Source organism: Aythya fuligula, chromosome 22 (assembly GCF_009819795.1).
Source record: "Aythya fuligula isolate bAytFul2 chromosome 22, bAytFul2.pri, whole genome shotgun sequence".
NCBI lineage: Eukaryota > Metazoa > Chordata > Aves > Anseriformes > Anatidae > Aythya > Aythya fuligula.
In genome coordinates, this window is record NC_045580.1 from 5,046,699 (window position 1) to 5,065,385 (window position 18,687).

General features: G+C 40.8%; 1 protein-coding gene across 1 annotated transcript; it reads left to right on the forward strand.

The window, feature by feature from the left end:
• Positions 1-1,512: 1,512 nt before the first annotated feature.
• On the forward strand, positions 1,513-18,058 carry JHY (junctional cadherin complex regulator). The gene is made up of 9 exons (XM_032202001.1): positions 1,513-1,899; positions 4,170-4,671; positions 9,399-9,509; positions 11,275-11,565; positions 11,635-11,887; positions 12,831-13,129; positions 14,881-14,961; positions 16,202-16,327; positions 17,855-18,058. The coding sequence occupies exons 1-9, from the start codon at positions 1,514-1,516 to the stop codon at positions 18,056-18,058; spliced, it is 2,253 nt and encodes a 750-aa protein (XP_032057892.1). The 5' UTR covers position 1,513.
• Positions 18,059-18,687: the final 629 nt, after the last annotated feature.

Genomic DNA, 18,687 nt, shown 5'->3' on the forward strand with positions numbered 1-18,687 from the left:
CAGCCAAGCCACAAGGAAATATAAAACACCCTAAGTGTTTGTAAACTCAGCTTGTAGGGTTTGTGTGGTGATGGCAGGTGTTCATGGACAAACAGACTCGGTAACCCCAAATGTTTCCTATAAAACCGAGGGCCCTGGCAGCTGCCCAGCCTCACGGCTCTCTCCAGCCCAGACCTGGCAGCCACCTGTGGACCCTGCAGGGGGTTAAGAAGCGGTTTTAAGTGTGCACAACCCCTTTAAATGTATTAAACGTGTGGAAAATTGTACCTAAAATCTATATAATCCATACATAGGGGCCCCTAAAAACATGTGTAACCTGTGTGTCATCTGGGGAGGCCTAAACCCACCTTCAGCTGCGTATTTGCTTCCACCTGCCCTCGCTGGGCACTGTACCAGCCCTCTAAGGCTTCCATGCCTGTCATCTGCCCTGAATTTGGGCTCAAACCCTGCCACTTTGGTGCTGTGCGGGTGTCGGGGAGGAGGGCCGAGCAGCACCGCCCGCCGCCCACGACGGCGTTTTGAACGCTCCCGCCTCCAAGAGCGGCTCGTGAAGCACCGGGAGAGCTCAAACCCTGTGACAACCACCCGGCCTGCAGCCTGCAGGGCCGCCAGGGACACCACGGCCGGGCTGGGGGAGCGGCGGCAGCCCCGGGGCTCTGCCCCGCTGCCGGTACCGGAGCCCCGCTAGCTGAGGGCCTCTCCCCTCACCTTACCGGTCCAGCGCGTCCCCCCCTCTCCGGCCTGACACTTGGTACGTGCGGCGCCGCGTCCCCCTGTGTAACCATGGCGACGGCGCGGCCCAACCCACTACGGCGGGGGGAGACCGGAGGGGTCCGTGGTGTCGGGCCCGGGGCCGGTGCGCCCAGGGGGCAGCCCGCAAGGCCTCGCCTCAGGCGGCGGCGGGGCCGCAGCCTGTTGCAGGCAAATTTCTCGCTCACCTGCGAGCTGTTCTGGGCTAAACGGTGGCTTTCCCCGTCACGGTGCCCTGTACGAATCCAGGGGTGCAAGGGACTTGTGAAAATGTAAAGGCAGCCAGGTGAAATCGTCTAATTCCGGACGGCTCGCTGGCTTTGCACCGCGTTCCCCGTCAGGCGCACGCTCCCTCCGGCAGCCTGCCCGGTGAGGTGAGGAGAAAGGGGGTAAATAAAATCTGAAGGTGACAAAGTTTCGTTGCCTTGCCTTAGGTTTGTTTTCCTTTTCATCAGCTGTTTCCTACGTGGTTAGCTCAGTTCCCAGTAATGCACCAGTTGAAGGCAAGTTGGTTTACTAAAACATTGATTTGCAGTGTAGGGACCTTGGTTCTAATTGCTTGAAGGCAAATCCATGGCACAGATATGAGTAAAGAATTGTCTTAGCTGTAGGAAATCAAGTTCTGAGCTTCAGCCAATGATATTACCCACAACACCACCTTTTAACAAATATAACCCTTATCATAGAGCAAACAACCTCTTTGAGCTTATTGTCGTGTTTTCCAAATACAGGGTCGGTGCATGCCATTAGTGGAAAGCACAGGATGAATTCTTCAGGTACGGAGTATATTTCAGTTTCTTCTCCAAGCACTTACGACATGAGTAAAAAACCTTCTCCTCAGAGAGTAATTACGCAACCACGTTTTCATCCTGCACGTTGGAAAAAGACATCCGTAAGCAAAGGGGGCTTTGTCCCTGACTCCCAAGAGTCCGATTCTGAAAGCCTTGTTCAAGAGAGGCAGTATCAGCTGGAACTCCAGCAGCGAATTCGTGAAAATGAAGAGCTGGTAGGACTGTATGCTGATGAGGTGGAGAGTGACAGCTTAGAAGAAGAAGATAGCTTGGAGGAGACGAGTTTAAGAGAACAAGGAGTTAGGTACGACACAAATCAATATACAAATGGAACACGAGAGAAAGAGAGTAATGGAAGGTAAGGCATAATCTTTTCATAGAAGAGTATAATAGTTCTAACACTTTAAAGCTTTACATCCCTCAGAATATATATTACATCTTCAAGACCAGCTTAGATTGCCAAAGTGATGTTAAGAACACCTAAGCACTGAGCTACATGCAAAACTACTGTTTCATCTTGCACTCATTCATAATTATTATACCCATTTTTCCAGCGTAGCCTCAACTGTTTATCATGTTGGCTAAAACACCAGTGCAGGAGGTTAAGATGGGACAGAAAGATCACTCACAGACCCTCCCCATATACTGGCTCTGGACACTGGACACTACGTACAGTTGCAAATGCTACACGCCTATTTATTTGCCTCTGTAACAGACAGGAAAGAAGATTTCTGTAGCTGGGATCAGGAAGACACCAAGGACAAGCACTGACCGTTTTCATTCCCTGCAAAAAGACCTGCACTGAGCAAACTAGGCCACTGCCTGTAAGGAAACCTACAGGCAAAAACTGATGGGTTAAAAAACCACAGTTTTGTCCTTAAAACTGCATAAATCTAAAATAAAAAATAAGCAGAGGTTACCATCGTCTTTAAACATTATTTAGAAAGCATTAACTTGGCACATAAATAAAATTTAATTTGCTGTCATATGCATAAAAGGTTTAACACGGCATAAATTGGGAATAATTCTCAAATTTAAAGGGATTAAATTAAACCTGAAGTAATAATAATGTGCAGTTTCAATTTAATTGTCTACTTAAAATAAAATGGCAAACAAATGAAGGCTAAATGATTAATAGCATGCTTTTATTCACCTCCTCAACAGGCAAAATGGCCAGTTATTGAACATTTTATTGTGAGTGCAAATGATGTTAATTGTACTAGAAACATGCTCTAATTTTTAGTAATTTTTTTGACTGAATACTATGCTGAATGCGAGGCTCTTCATTAAATGGAAATTTGATTTTATTTTGTTTGAACTTAGCCTAGTAAGTACTCAAACACAGTCCATTAACCGGAGCAAATATCACAGCATATGCATATGAAACCCCCTCTCTACATCCATTACTAACCTCGGAATTTGAAGAGGAAACGCTGCATCTGTTGTCTGCGTACAACACTTTTGTTGATGAGTACAGAGTCCATCTAACCTTTATATCAAGTTGGGGGGAGGAATAAAAGGTGCACTTTTTGTCTGCAGATGATTAGAGATGAAGGAGCTCTTCACACTCATTTTGTTCCCTCGCGGTGACCTGGCCTGCATAATACAATTGAGCTGCTGTGCACTTATTTCAGCACAATAGAACTCTCTAGCATTATACTCTGTTATTTGAATCATTACAATTATATCACATATTTCTGTACTCATTTCGAAATATGGTCACCTATTTCTGTTTACCTGCGGTGTATGACGACTACGAATAATAATGTTTTCACTGGTGTAAATCATCTAATCCCTAGTATTCAGGGTACCATGGCACTGATGCTGAACAGAAATGAAAAGCATTGTGAGAGAAACAGACTATTTTATGACTTAGGAGCCACTTGAAATACAGGCATATACTTAACTAGTTTAGAAAGGATAAATGATTTATGGAAACATTAATATGATTAACTATGCCACAGTTTAGAGAAATACAGCAAGATCAGTACATTTCTTTTGATTGGGGTTGCAGGGTCAGCTGTTTTCGGTACCTGTAAATGTCCCTTTTTAAAGGCTTGCTCTTTACCAGTGTCCAAGAAACCAGGACTATTCTGCAGGTCCAGTTAAGAAAAAACTGTTAAAAGCTTTTTTCCACACTCATATTCCTGCCACTGCCCACCCATCTCCCAGGAGCCAATTTGTGTGTATTTGGCTCAGGCAGTTGGTTTTCCTCCTGTTGGATCAGAATATAAATCGTAAACAGAATCAGTTGTGTCATTTGTAAGGCAGACCATCTTTGTTGGCATTGTGACAAATGTCTTCTAATACCTGAAAAATCTTTTAATTGGTGCTACTTGTACTTATTCTACCGTATTCCACTGTGATCTGAACATCAGGCCAATTTATCATTCACTGATAATAAAAATTAAAAATGAAAAGGAGGCCCTGCCTAAATTTTTTACTCAAACCATGTTTGATAAAACTGTTCTGCTCCTGATCCAACAAATGGTCGTAATGTATGCACTGAACTATTTCAATTGACCATGTTTGCAGAACATTTGTAGGCTCAAATTGCACACTGAAAAATGTAGGAGTTATAGTGTATACATAAATCATTCTATGTTTGTTTGTTTGTTTTTTAAATAGGGAACAGCAGCCTGTAGACAAATATTTCAACCTAAGGTATAATCCTAACTGGAAAAACACAAAAGAGGTGGCAGAATTTCCCGAGACAGCAAAACCACATCACGTTGCTGGAGGAGGCAGTGTGGACTTTTCACAGGATTCATTTTACCTCCATTCCAGTGGCTCCCCAGAAGAAAAGAATCAACTGGAGGCAAAGTTGCAGGATTCATTCTCTGAGTTTGGTACAGAATTACTCAGCTTTCATGAACCAGATGCCTTCACCAGCAGTGAGCCTTTTAGGTTACATACCAGAGGGAAGGAATCTGCAGATGGCTGTTATTTCAAACATAGTCCCAGTGCACACAGCAGTGCTTTTTCTCTTCACATTCAAGAAAATCAACCCCAAAGAGCAAAAAAAGACTTCGTGGAGAAAAATAAACGGACTTTGGGATTACGTACTGACAAGAAAAGTTCATATCTTCAGTTACACTGCAAAAAGCAAGGAGAAGTTCTTCAAGAGCAGGTGGGTGACTTCTACAAGTTTTCTAGTTGGTGTAGACCAAGGACTGAATAAACTGGGGTCTAATGTTAAAATAGAATAGCTGCATGATATTACAGGTTTGTGTGGGACCATCATGCACCCGATAACATAAGATTTCTGATGAGAATCTGGTTCACCTGTTTGTGCTCCGTATTATAATCACAATTACATATGTAACTGCAGTAGGAAACCTTGGTGTTTGGCTTAAAAAGTTACATCAGTGTTTTTCCACCCTCGCTGATCCTAACAAAACCATGTATGTGAAGTTGCATTTGAGCTTGAGAAATGCTGTGGTCACACTGCTTAATGCTGTCCTTTAGGGTCACACGTCTGGGAGTATCCAGGAAAGATGTGTTAAGTTTGGGTGGTCAGCCAGCCCTTTCCCCCTTCATGCTTTCGCAGCCAGACCAAACCTTGTATTTGAACTCAGCCAGCAAATGCTGGGAATGTGCAGCACAGGGATTTGGAGTGCCTGGCCCGATGATTGACTGTGAAATGTCAGACAACCTGCATTAAGGACTAAGTGGAAATGTAATGACAGCTCCTAATGAACATTATACAAGAGTTTGTTGCTTTTCCTTGCTGCACATTATGCATAACGGCGAGGTGGATGTCACTGAATCACTCCACAAGTTATAGCACAAATAATTCTTATCTTGCAAAACTACAGAGACTTTCTGTTTCGAGTGCCACATTCTCCAAGGCTAATGAACAGTTGACACAACACTAGAGGGCATCTGCTGACTACATTACAATGAGTGCAACGGTGGGCAAGCTCTTTTCTATCAGAGCTATTAAAAGCACTTGTTTTTTTCGGTTATAATTTAGTTGATGGTAAAAATAATTAGTGTAGATGGCTACTAATTAAAGCCGTGTTGATATGATTATGTTTACTCTTTGAGAATTCTCAAAGTGTTTCATATTTAAGTATCGGAGCCAGGGATCGGGAATTCATTGTGTAGACTGAAAGGTATTTGAAAGATTATTGAAAGATATGTAAAATAAACAAACAACAACAACAAAAGCACTGTTAAAATCAGGGCTATATTCTGAGATCACCTTGCTGAGGGAGCCTGGGGGATAGCAGAGCTGTACCACAGCAGGAGCCAGGCAGCACATGTGAAAAAGGTGTGCTTCTTTCCTCAACAAGTTGATGAAGCAGCAGCAGCATTTTTGGTCAGCTAGCTCTGGATTTGCCAGGAACAGACATAGAAAGAATTCCTTACCTCTCCTTGTCTTAATGAGGACATCCATCCCTCCACTTTTTGACCAAAACTGACCCTTGACCATGATCTTCCAAAAAGATGTAAGAGACACCACCATCAGCTTCACAGAAACCAAGCGTTTGAACATGCTCCAGGACTGAGAGCTAAACAACCACCCTGCAGCCCTAAAACCATCCGCTGCTGTTACCCCCTGGCACACTGAAGAATTCTTCCCATGGCTATACCCAAGTCTTCCTAAAATCCATTACTATGTTGTCCTCTGTTGAAAAGCTTTCAGAACATCACTCCTCTAAACCCAGCTTCCAGTCTAGATTCATTCAATTCTGGGTTGCTCTTCTATCAACATTGTCTCATGGCTTAAAATGTTTTTTCCCCTCTGGAAGTTTTTTCCTACTTTGCCAGGTATTTCCAGCCTGTGCTCATCCTTTATCTTGCTAGGCTTAACAAACCCCACTCCTGGAGCCATTAGGCTTAAGCTGCACTTTCCACCCACCTGCCTGGTTTAAGGAACTTCCATTTTTTGTTGAGTACAGGTGATAAAACAAACCCAGCACTGCCTGTGAAGCACCTTGAGTAACAGCATCAGTACTTCTGTCTTCTACTGCAAATACCTTGGCTGATGTGACGACAGAAGTATTGTTTTTAGCAGCACCCATAACCCTCATCCGTCTTGTGGCCATCCAGCACACCTCGGTTTGCTGGTGCTGGTGCAAAGGAGAGGAAGAGAGGAGAGGTTAAGGCTGGCACTGCCCCAAAACTGGTGCACGTGGAGTCAGTGCCAGGGTGACCGTCTGACAGCATCAGGGAGATTGAGAAGGGAAAACTGGAGAGAGATGAGGAAAAATACTATCTGTGCTGCGGGTGTGAATTAAGAGGGATTTTTATAAAGGGTAACATCACTCATACCTACTTTACAGCAGCAACGCCGCTGGGTTATTCTCCATTCCACTAGAAGTGGAGGAGAAGTGAGGCCCAAAGCCTTAGGATCCGACAGACGGTTTCACAGGGTAGAAAACAAACTGCCGAGGGTCTTACTCACAGTGCTCCAGTGAAACACAGGGATCCATCAGGGCTTCAGGGCAGGAAGCCCATTAAAAAAAAATTAAAAAATGTCTTCAGACAATTTGCAGTACAGAGAAGAAAATCCAAACATCTCAAGACTCAAGATGCTCAATTCAACAGTCAAGTCTCACTTAGGCCAGTCACCTCATGTGAAAAACAATCAAAAGTGCAAAGCCAGCAAGTATGCAGGGATGCAAACAAGCCACACATATTCTTCTGCAGCAATTAAACACGTTCTGAAACTGTTTGTTTTTGGTTTTTTTTTTCCTAAACTGGATTATTATGAGCTTTGCAGGTTGTTAAAGCTGTTTTTTATCAATTCAGTCACTGTTAGGTGTCAGGTACTGTCGTAATGAAATGGTTGTGGGCACTGAAATAAGTGCATTGCACACAAGTTTATTCAGCTGGCACAATATTAGGTAAAATATCTGCAGCCTCATCCTTGAAAGATTTACAGATGTTACCTCTGTGCATACAGACAGCAGCCTGCATGTACCAAAACATACCATAAATGCGTGTCGATCTGTATATTTACTAATTTATATAGCATTTTATAAAGCATCAAGTTCTTGGCAGTGTTGCCTGATTCTTTAAGAACCCGATGATGAGTTTCTTTGAGAGAGAGAGAGAGAGAGAAAGAGAGAGAAGTAGCAGCCAAATCTAGCTCAGCTGTACTCAATCTGAGTTGCTTTCCTACCTACAAGCCCCTTACTTCAAAGCAAGGAACATAATGTACAATTTTTTAATGGCTCTAGACCAAGGCACTCAGACTCTCTGTGCACTGCGCCTTACCTCAGTGTAAACACCTAATCAAGATTGCCTGCGCTTCAACAATAGCAGCCAAATGCAATTCGAGAACCACAAGCCTTTGAAGTCCTCACTGCAAAGGCCGGTTTTCTAGTCTGGGATAATGACATGCCATGATTGCTGTCTTTGTTGTATCTTTTCAGTAGAGAAGCAATTATGGGCCTCAATTTAACAGAATAGGCATTACACAGCTTATGATGCTCAAAATGCAATTTCATTTGATCATTTTCTCAATTTGATTGGTATTAATAGAATAGTTCACAAAAAATGCTGGCAGAGGTTGTGTCCTGTTCCTCTTTCAAAGAGATAATGTAGAAGTATGCTTTACCTGCCCAGTAAACTATCAGTGCAGTGAGTCAGTTGGTTCCACCAAAAACATCTTCCTGACTGCAGAGCTGCATCTATCCACATCAGGAAGCCTACGAGGAAACTTTGTCTGTTACCTTTTCTAGCAACAGCTACAGAATCTGCATGGTCATTTGGGGCAGCAAGGGCACCTGAAAACTCAGCAATGGACCCTACCTACCTTTATCTTCTTCTCCCAATCTCTTGCCCCCAAAAATGTGGGTCTCAGCTCCCCAAAAGGTTTTAACACTTCCTCCACGCTGATTTCACCATGATGGTTTTCCATTAGTACTACTGACCTTAGTCACAAACACCTTGCCAGTGCAACTTCTGCTTTAGCCAGCATCACTCTGCAGCCACTCCTACTACAAGCAAGCCCCTACAACTATAAAAGTTGTCTCTTTATTGTGGGACTGCACACTTCACAGAGATCACACCTCCTAGAGAACACAGCAGGATAATTTCAGACAGCACAAGTACAAATAAAAAGTAAGACAGCATTCTGTTTTGTGAAACTTTCCAGATTGAAAAAAAGTTTGATGCCTTCAATAAAATTTTTCATTATTACCATATCTATATGGGAATCTCTTGGCTTTGAAATCTGCAGAGCCAGCAGCCACCCTTGAGTAATTAATTGCTCAAATCCAGTTTCCAGACGTGGTGCTACTATGGCTGTGACCACACGAAGATACACTTCTTGTTTCTGGGCTTGCTCTTTTACAAAAGCAGTTTGATAGTGTTGCCCTTTTGGCTGTTCTTTGTTTCTGTAGCTACTCTTTGTGCTTTCCTACCAACACTGCTGTGTTTTGCCATCTTCTTCCACGTGACCGTGTTGTTGAAGACCTTGCTGCGGTATGTTTACCCACCAGTATCTTGGTGCACTGGCTGATTGCCTGGACAATGGCAATTGTCTGGCTGATCTTTTACTAGGTACATGCACTGACTTTCATATAAATTGAGGAGCCCAGGCATTTGAAAGTTACAAGTAGATTTCTGTGCCGCATGCTTCCTGCAATTTTCTTTTCCTCTCTTCTCCTTAAAAGTAGAAGGAATACTCCCTGCTACCACACCGCTATTGATGTTTTTTGCCTTCCTTTTCATTTGTTCTTTTGGCCATTAATTTTCTTGCCATCTATTACATAATGCCTAAATGGACCATTTGAGCTTTACTGGGAGTCAGATTATTTCTCATCCTTTCCCAGGACTTTTAAATCCTTGCTATGTCTGGGCTATCTTTAAGTGTGGCCATAAACATTCTGTTTTTTTTAGATTGCAGATACTAAAACTGCTGATGAGGAACCAGTTCAGAGTGTCCCACCATTCCAGAACGTGAAAATGGACCCTGAAGACAAGTGGTACCTGAAGTCACAGCAGCTCAAGGTTCCTTTCCAATAGAACATGATAATTGAATTATATAAGTAAAAGCATGCAAGTTTGAATATTTCAAGCTGATTATTTCTAGAGTGCCAATTACTGTCAATAAATCCTTACGTATAAAACTGCAGATAACCACAAAAAATTTAAGGCCTACGCTGGTTTCTATACTGAATGATTTTAAATCAAAAAGATCTCCAAATCCCAAGAAATTATGAGCTTAAAGAGTCACATCTGTTTAGGACATTATTTGTTTGATAATGTAAAAGAGCAAATTAGTATATTGTCATGTTTCCTCATTCATGAGGATTCTGAGATAGAATTTAACTGCTGTTGCATTACTTGTCCCCAAAAATCCCAGTGAACACTAAGGGGCTGCCATAAAACAGAAAATATTACAAGTAGAAAAAGTTGCAGTGACCTCCACTTGCACAGAAGATTTGTTTTATGCCGGCCTTTCAAACCATTGTAATGGAGTACTCCGGAACAATAAAAGAGACCTGTTTGTCATCACTGGTGAAAAAAAAAAACAAAAACAAAACACAAGAAGTTCAGAATGAGAACTTCAGGCTAACTGGAATTATTATTAGCAAACCTGGTTACTGACTTTGTATCGAATGTACTTGAAGTAATCCAAGCAGATGGTTTAAATTCATTTCAGAATAGAAGCTGCGCTTTTACAAACAAGATTTTATGCTGCTGTTCATTTTAAGAGATGGGCTCTAAATATGGAATTACAGAGCGAGAGAGGTATTTCACTGAGCTGCTCGTTCCATTTAAATGGGAAAACATTGGCCTAGAGTCAGTTTGGCAGCAGTGGATGCTTTCCACCGCTGGCACAGTATGCCAGAACACTAATCGCTACAGCAGAGGTCGAGCTAACAAATCATCATCTTGGCACCAGGAGTCAGGATTCCCCAGTGCTAAAGCTTTCGCCAAAACATGCTGCTCTATACGTGGATTTAATACCTACCATTAAGTAGTTATTCTGAGTGCATATGCTATGTAGTGGTTGCAAGTGTTGCTAACAAAAGAACCCTAGAGAGACAGGAGGATGAAATGGAGGATTTTAGTGCTGACAAAGATTAAATGGACTGAGAATGGATTTGTATATTACCTAGACGGAAAGCCATGCCTTTCCTCAAAATGGGCAATACCCGATGCTGTAATTGGAAAGCAGTGAATAAACTCCAGATTTGGAGTATGTCTGTTTAGCTGAACACAGTAGTCCTGGTGTGCTTAAATTTTTAAATTGTTTCTTTACTATTTGGATAATGTTTTTTCAGGACACAGGAGAAGGAGGAGTGCTTGGTTTAGAAGTGAAATCATTTAAATCATTGACATACGTTTTTTTTCCTGCTGTAGACCAGTCTAATAGTGTGCACATAGCTATCTCTTCATGAAATTTAGTACAATTTACCATACCTAGGTCTCTTTAAGGGCCCTTTCATCAGAAGATGTTTTGTTCAAAAATCCCATATCCCAAATCCAGAAACAAATGCCACAAAATAAGACTGTTGTCCATACCATAGTAGACTTCAGGAAACAGATGCTTTTCCTTTAACACTTCACTCTGTGAAGAGTTAACTTTTAAAATTAATTTCCATCCCAATACTCATTCAGACATAGAAAACATTGCTGTAATCCCTTTCAGGTGGGGCTGTGTGTTGTAACAGGCAAGCTTACCCATACGCTTGCATATTGTTGATCTTAATGAACATACAAAATAGCAACAACTGAAATTCACCCCGCTTTTGATAACTTGTTTTAGGATCACCAAAACAAGTGGTCCCAGAGAAAGAAAATAAAATCCAACCAGAGTCTCAAAGGGGGAGCTTTCTCAAGGAGTGATAACCAACAGCCAGCCGGAAGACTAGCAGAACCAAAGCCTTGGCATCGCCCGACATCAGAATTTCGGACAGCTCCCACACAGGCAGCAGAGCAAGACAACAGCAGTGCACCACAGAAATGGCTGTGCCCCAGTCTTTCTGTTGGACCTGACACTAATACAGCAGCAAATTCCAAAAATTGCTTAATCAATTTCCCAAATCAAAGACATTCTGTTAATCAGGATTTTACCACACCTACCTATCCTATTCATCCAACACCACATAAATTTAACCCAGCAAAGGTTATGTCACCGGCATGTACCAGCAAGGAGACCAAGAAATACCAGCATCAACCTCCAAATGGACTTCCACATGACCAGCAACATTTATACACGGATGATACTGCAAAGTTTTTTCCAAGAGATGGCAGTACCAATGGTCAAGCGTATCCAAATCAGAGGAATATTTCATCTACTTTTAATGCTAATTTTCAAGAACTGGTAAAAGACCATATATCACTTCAGGATTGCAAGAGGCACAATTATGCACAAAAAAGTTATCACAACTATGCTGTCAGTAGTTTAAGGTAAGGATATGTGTTGAAACAATATTATGGTAACACTATAATACCCAAATAAATTAGAGATGAACAAGAAAATGGTTTTTTTTAGTCCCAAAATCCAAAGGAAAAATTCTTCTGCTACAAGCCTACCACTATACATTACTACTAACTTAAAATTCATTCCAACTATTGATTTTTTATATATATCAATGGAAAAGGACCATTCTATACTCTATTCTCTCTTCTACAAAAAAGTTTTCTATGACTGAAAGTTTCCCTTAAAGACTAGAATTTTAAAAAAAAAAAAAAAAAAAAAAAAAAAAAAAGATAGCAAAGAGCATTGTGCCTAAACTATAACAGCATAGAATTATATCAAAATTTGCCTTACAGGGTGAATATCCAGAGTTACTCTAGTGCCAATTCTGGCTTACCACACAGCCTTTAAAAGTTGTCCACATTTACCATCATGGATTGCCACATGCACAATCAGTAAGATTCAATTGTTATTCTAGGTGTCCTGTGTTAGTGTAGGAGCTGAAAGTCTTTGTGCGCATGTGCTGGGAATAAAAGCTGGACACTGTTGGCATGTTGAGCATGAAAATCTAATACCAGCTTTGTAGAGATTCACCTGCCTTGATAAAAATGAAGGTTTTATTTCAAATAGACAAAGAATTATTTCACTACTTAGCAGGCCTGATCCAAAGCCCTTTAAAGGCAGTTTTCATTGATGTAAGCTAGCTTTGCATCAGGCTGAAAATATCCCCATCTGTGTTTTTTCCATTCATATTAAACGGTTTCTGTTCACTTGGGTGCAAACAGAGTCAGTCCCTGTGAAATGCCCATGTGTCCACCTTCATGTTCCCATTATATTCCATGAGCAGTGATTCTTTGTACAGACTACTAGGAGAGCTATCAGCTGTATACAAATAAATATAGATCTTCTTCCTCTTTCTTTTTTGAGGCCTTCGCAGTCACCAGCAGCCTGTTGTACAGCCTCCCAGCTTACGCAAACCACAGAGCAACATCACCAAGAAATGTCTCATCTGAAAGAAGCTCACTTAGCTGATGACAGGCACTTGTTCAGCCCACTTCCACCAGTAATTCCACAGCCCGAAAGTGATTCGGAGGTGGATCCAAAGAGAGGTGAAGGAAATCAAGCGAAAATAAACCGAAGCAACTCTGAAGGATATCTCATGCAAATGGAAAAGCAAAAACAGCCTAAAGTCTACAAGAAGGTAATCAAGTAGCCATAGATTGGGCAATTTTACCTTTTTACTTCCTCCTCTGGTTATTTTTTTCTTGATAAACCAAAGATCTTCACTCAAAAAAAAAAAAAAAAAGGAATGGGGATATATTGTTATTACAGAGAGCCCACACACAGATGCACAATGACTTACCCAGACCATTACATGTCACAAATGTGGAAACAGACACTGAAGATGAAGACATGTATTGGTAGTTTTGTCTGACCAAATTATTTGAATCTAGAGAGCAAGGCAATTCACTGCCACCTCTACGTCACTTTCATTCTTGATTAGCTCTAAGAACACACAGAGCAGTTTTTGTCCTTTAAGGTATCCAGTGATAAAATGATTTGGAATAAAGCTGTTTGTATAAAACAGCAGGTAGCCAGGCTTCAGATCTGAGCAAACCATTATCTTGGGTCATGCTCATTTGCTATCCAACTCAAATCTCTTGGTTTCCTAGGGAATCACACTGAACAAGACCAAACTTAGAGGATTTGTAAAGCTAACGGCATAAACATTATTACAGGTCTGCTGACAATCCCATTGTGGTCCTTGTTAAAACTTGGTGCTTTCTGTTTCTGATGTGTATCCAGATTTCATGCTGTAACCAGTTAACACAGATGCAGTGGAAGAGAATAGAGGTATCCCTGTGTGTCCATGACAAATTAAATGTTTACGAAGTTAGCTCCATGTCTCAGGACAGACAAGCTAATCTGGAGTAATTACTCATGTGCTTCATCTAGGAGGGCGTTTGTGTATTGCTGCCTGAATGCCCCTAAGAAGAATTAGCTGGATTATGATAGTAACTGAAGGGCAGATTTCCTTCCCTTTCTGTTTCCCTGAGTTCAAACCATTGTTTCTGTCCTGTATTTTCAGTAGCTTTCTCACACTTCACATGTGAGAAATGTCACAGAGAATAGGACTGTTTATATCCCACAGAGGGATCCAGCTTTTCCTAATAAACAAATACAGTCATACTCATCACAAGTTTTTAAAATTTAGTCATTTTTTTAAAATTAACCTAGTCTTCTTAACATTGTTTTAAAATTCTGGAAGTATTGAGGTTATTTGTTTTTTTGTAGTTGTTGTAAGGTCATAAAGGGTTCAAATGGTGTCATCCATCACTCATTTTCTGTCTTACCTATGCATTTGTAAGGCTGTAGCTGTGCTGCAAGGCATACATTTTGCATCTGTCTGTGTATAATTTTGCACTGCAGTTTTGAGAACAAAGAACTGTTACTATTACTAATAATATTTGCCTATTTTTTTGCCACTGTTGTGGTTTAACTCAACGGTCAGCTAAGCACCACACAGCCATTCGATCACCTCACACTCCTACCCCAGCTGAAACCAGGGCAGCTACCAAAATCATTTACTTTTATCTGTTTCTCTTATAATAGTTTCTTTGGAATTTCATTCTGATAACTGTCAATTGGGTCACTATAACCTGTTTAAAGCTCTCAAAAGATCATTTTTGACTGCGAAAGTATTGCTTTGTGATGTGGATGACTGGCAATTATCCATCTGGATTCAAAGGAAATACAGTGTAATTTGATTTCTGCAATTAACTCAATCTTTTTGGTCACTTACAATCTTTGAAATGAGACATGGCAGAGGTAGAACTGAGACTGTAAGTTGAATTGTGCTCTTATGTTTGTTGTCCACTACGAGACTGGGTTTAATTATGCTCTCCATGAAATGATATAAAGGGAAATCTGTCACTACATTGTGTTTTTCAGCCATATAGCTCAAAAAGCTACATGAATCTGGATGTGAAGCTTGGAGGCCTCGGACCTGACTATGAAGCCATCAAGGAAAAAGTAAGTGGTGCCCATCCTACAGTCTGCTTTTCAGTTGTGCAAACATGAGCTTAGGCAGGGGAGAATGGCGAAAAAATCCTCACTAAGAAGCAGCTCATGTTTGTCTGTACTCTGTCCTTGACTCTAGGTCTAGCTTGAGATCCTAAGGGGAGATTGAAATAGAAGGAAAGACAACCCTATTGTGGATAGTTTCAGCCCTCTGATTTTGAACTCCTAAAAATAGGCATTAGTTCAAAGAGTTCAACAGGGATAGCTGCACGTTATTAAATTATACATTCACATGAATATGTTGTATTGTCATTCCCCGTGTAGAAAGTAATACTGCCTACCCTTCAATGTGGAAGAAAAAGAAGATGTAAGTAGTGTAAACACAAAAAGAAAATAGCTGGGTAAACTTTACTGACTGTTAAGTAAATGCCAGGTATTACCTTGTTGAAATGGAAACAGATTGTTTGGAACAAGGACCTGAACAATTGGTATAATTTCACCTGTTCTCTGCTGGTAGCAGCTGTATATCTAAAGTGCTGTAGAATCTATCCTGCATGCTTTGAGACCCTGTTAATCTGCCAACAGTTGCTTTACATGGTATTCTTTAGAGAAAGATTGTAGGACAGCGGGAAGCACAAATGATGTTGAGAAGCTCCTGTGATTTCTTCAGCCTTCCCATAAATAAGATAGATCAGAGAACTCAAATTGAAACGGACAGCGGTGCATAGCCCAGAGCACTGTGTGTCTTTAGCAGCTCCACAACACTTGTGGAGCCTGGCATGCCAACGTGGTATTATTGCACTGAAAGGAAGTCACTGATATTAATAACTGAAGCAAGGTAAAGCATACTGCTGAATTAGAGCATCATGAATTGCTAGAAACATAGAGAGGCAGAATATCAGGTAAGCAAGTGAAGCATTGTCATTCAGGACCCTAAAAGTAAGCACAGAGATTTTAGAAGTCTCTCCAAAAGGCGACAAAAATTAGCACAGCCTTTTTAGAACAGAACTGACGCATTTCTGTTGAGCTCTATCCTTGATAGGTCCAAGAAAAAGTTCTTTAAAATGAAGAATGGCTTAAAAAACTGTGCCTTTCATCAGGGTTTCCCATTGTGTTCTGCTTAGGAATGACCAGTAGCGTAGCCAGCTTAAACAGCAACAGAGGTGTAAACGGAAGACTCCAGTGGAAAAAGTGTTTCATTGATGGATCACTGAGATGTGTAGTTAACCATACTCTTTTTTTCTTTTGTCAGAAAGAGAAGTTAAAGCAACAAAAGGAATATGCAAAGCAAATAAAGGAACACAACATGAAAAACATTGCTTTGGTTCAGAGGTTACCTACAAAACCCCAGGTCATATCTTTAGTGTCAAGACAGAAGGTAAGACTAGAGTTCGTGTCAAATGTATGCAAGGAGTGATTCTGGACTTTGCACAAAGAAAAAGAAAAGCAGGAAATTTAAGTCATAGTATGCTGAAATACATTATCTACATTGATTTTCCTTTAATTCTAAGGACTTCTACTCTAATGGGATCTCAGCAGGTACTCTGTGCATCTATTCCATTGCTGTAGATGTATGCCAAGAGCTGCTGATTTCTTTGCTAGTCTTCAATCCACGCATCCACCTTGGTCATCGTGAGAATGTACCAATTGGAAGTGGAGCAGTACTCCACCCAAGCTATGAGTACTCAGCCTGGCTTAACCAGCCAGTGATGTTTTCCTGGCGAAAGGGCAAGAATAAAGGAGAGCAGGACCCCTGCAGGAACACTCCCCAGTGCAGCACATTCTCTATTACATCGGTGTTAGAGTCCATGCCACTACACAGTGCACCCTTCCAATGGACCACAGATAACCTCTTATTAGTCTATTATCCACCTGCCTGCCAGTCTCAATCACAAACTCTTTTCACTTCAGTTGCATAGCTACCGTAATTGGCCTTATTTTCAAGCCCATATAACATTACTTTAGCCTTCACTGGCCTTCAAAAATAACCTAAATGAGCAACAGCTGACTACTTGACAATGGCATATATAAACAAACAAAGGGAGTGCCTTTTGCGTCTCGGAGGAAGTAATAAAGCTCTGAAAATACCACATATTCTGTCAGATCAGCTCTGCAGGAGCTCACCCTCCTGGTGCTGAAAGCACACTAGGTATTTCTCCAAGGTGACAAACGAGAACTGCGTGCCTCATAGAAAAAAGTTTTTGAGTTTACAATTAGTTGCATTCCTCAGTTACTTGCATTCATTTTCAAATTGCATATAAACCACAAAGAGATGAAACTGCATTCTTTAGATGTTAAAAGGGCTTTGGATTCCTTCAGAAGACTTCCTGGTCTGTCTCTTTCACCAACAACATGAGATAATGCAACTTCCACTTGAGACTTAACAGATGTCTCCAGGTACGTGGCTGAAACACAGATACCAAAAGACACCTCAGGTAAAAACAGGGTGTTCCTGATAAAGAAACAAAACCTTTCAATACATCAGTTCCTTAGATTTTGTCATCAAAATGCTCAGTTTCCATCTTTGTCTCATTAGTCTATGTAACACCTTGCAAGGTATGATTGGGAATAGGAGCTTAATGAGATTTTTTTTTTTAATGAAGTTTAGAGACTTAGTAGACAGTGTTGCTTTTTTGTTTTTAAGGAAAAAATGCTATGTTTCTGTATGGCAGGTGGCCTCCAGAGATAAGTGTCAGGAAGCAAATCTCCTTGAGGTGGGTTATTTTTCCCATTGGAGAGGTTTCTTGCTATTGCCACTGAGGCGTCTAATACTGAACACTGACAGAAACAAGATCAGGAATTAGAAGAACTACTGACTTGACTGAGCATAGAAACATCCAAATTTTCTTGAAGTGAAGGACAGGTTTCCTCTTAATCACGATTTCTGCAATCTTCATGTTTTTAGGCACTGGAATATGCTAAGAAGATTCCGAAACCAAAGACTTTCACAGCAAAACAATCAGATGAAGAGGTGAAAGAGGAAAGAGTTCTACCACCAACTTTAAAAGGAGACAGTTTTCCTCAAATTGCATCTTTGGAAACTTTACAAAGCAGACATGAGAAGGAGAAGCAAGTTGTAGCTGCTTTCAGAACCCTTCATATCTTATAAGTGGTTTGAAATGATTACGGATATCTTCAAAGCAAAAATATCGGAACTGTTTAATTATGAGCTATAACCATCACATATTGATTTACCATTCCATTCAAATATAAAGTGGCTTAAGTTTAATCAATTTTAGGATCAGTTCTACTGTATTTAATTTCTAAAAACATAAACACTTACATATGTAGCATTTTAAATGTACTCATCTCTTCTGGTTTTTGTTGCTGCTGTTTTTTTGTTTGTTTGTTTTGTTTTTTCCTTGAAATGAACTGTTGCAGTTGCATCCTTGAGACTAATCAGCTAGTGGCTTGTCAGAGCTGGGTCATTTTTAGACATGTCAAACATCCAAGCATATCGGTAAAACATTAAAAATAATCACCACTTTCATTTGATGATACCAGCAATGTTTCTCTTTTTTAAAGTGCAGAGGAGACTTCGGCAGATTATCCAGAAATAAAGTCAAATCCATTGCTGCTAAGAAAGGGAACAAAACTGTGCAAACACATCAGTTGGTAGTGATACAATTCTGATTATTCAGCTGTTACTCTGTTAGTGAATCATTGTCACAGCAACACCAAAATTTTGAAGCTTCATTTGGGACAGGAAAATATGAAGCTAGAACTGGCTGTTCATAC